Source organism: Octopus bimaculoides, chromosome 30 (assembly GCF_001194135.2).
Source record: "Octopus bimaculoides isolate UCB-OBI-ISO-001 chromosome 30, ASM119413v2, whole genome shotgun sequence".
NCBI classification, from domain to species: Eukaryota; Metazoa; Mollusca; class Cephalopoda; order Octopoda; family Octopodidae; genus Octopus; species Octopus bimaculoides.
The window spans coordinates 8,859,523-8,860,451 of record NC_069010.1 but is presented as its reverse complement, the minus strand read 5'-3'; the positions used below and the strand labels follow the sequence as shown (position 1 = coordinate 8,860,451).

At 37.1% G+C, this 929-nt stretch overlaps 1 protein-coding gene across 1 annotated transcript in view; it reads left to right on the top strand.

Moving 5' to 3' along the window:
- The window catches only part of LOC106881632 (rabankyrin-5), a 24,860-nt gene that overhangs the window by 6,832 nt on the left and 17,099 nt on the right, over positions 1-929 (top strand). Inside the window, exon 6 of the mRNA XM_052978127.1 lies at positions 506-763. Coding sequence (XP_052834087.1) covers positions 506-763 — 258 coding nt within the window. The remainder of the gene's footprint in view (positions 1-505; positions 764-929) is intronic.

Genomic DNA, 929 nt, shown 5'->3' with positions numbered 1-929 from the left:
AAAAAAATCCAAAAATTTAAAAATTATATTAGAATTAATGAGAGGAATGACCACTAAAGTGGATTCCTAATATGCTAAAGATAGACGTGTCAAATCGCCTTACCACGAAGAGTGTGTTCTCAAGAAAAATCTCAGCAAAAACGCCAGAATGCAGAAATGAAATCATGATATGTAGGTAATCGTTTTATTTTGTATATTTTCATTTCTCTTGCTCATTTTTGCATTTTGCATCCTGGTATTTCTGCTGAGATTTTTCTTGAGAACACACTCTTTGTGGTAAGGCAATTTGATGTCTATCTTTAGCATATTAGGAATCCACTTTGACTATTGCTTTGTTCTGGTTTGTCTAATGAAACTTGTTTTCTTGACAGCATATGAAGGTGAACTCTGACTTTCTAATTAAAACATCTGTTGGTTTTGTTGATATGTGGTATTTCTCAGCTGTGCAATGTCTGTAAGCATGTTTTGCTAACCATTCCTCTTTATGCCTTTTACTCTTCATTAGCACTCCCTTGCATCGAGCTGTTTATAATAGAAACCGAGCTGTATTCGATGTTCTTCTGAAGCATGGATGCTTGAACCTAGAATTAAAGAATGCTGATAGCCAAACAGCTCTTTGGTTGGCATTACAGGTACGAAAAGATTTATATTCCATGGTTTTCTTTCAAAATTTTTTTTTAGAATTACTTGATTTTTGTTTTTATTTTGAGGTTTACTCACAGTTGAGGGGTTGTAGTTTCGAATCTCAGACCAGGCGATATGTGTGTGTTTATGAGTGAAACACGTAAGCTTCATGCGGCTCTGGCAGAAAGGTAATGGTGAACTTCTGCTGACTTTTTTGCCACAACTTTCACTCTTTCCTCCTGCATCTAGCAGCTCACTTGCGACGGACCGGCGTCTCGTCCAGGTGGGGAACCTGTACGCCAATG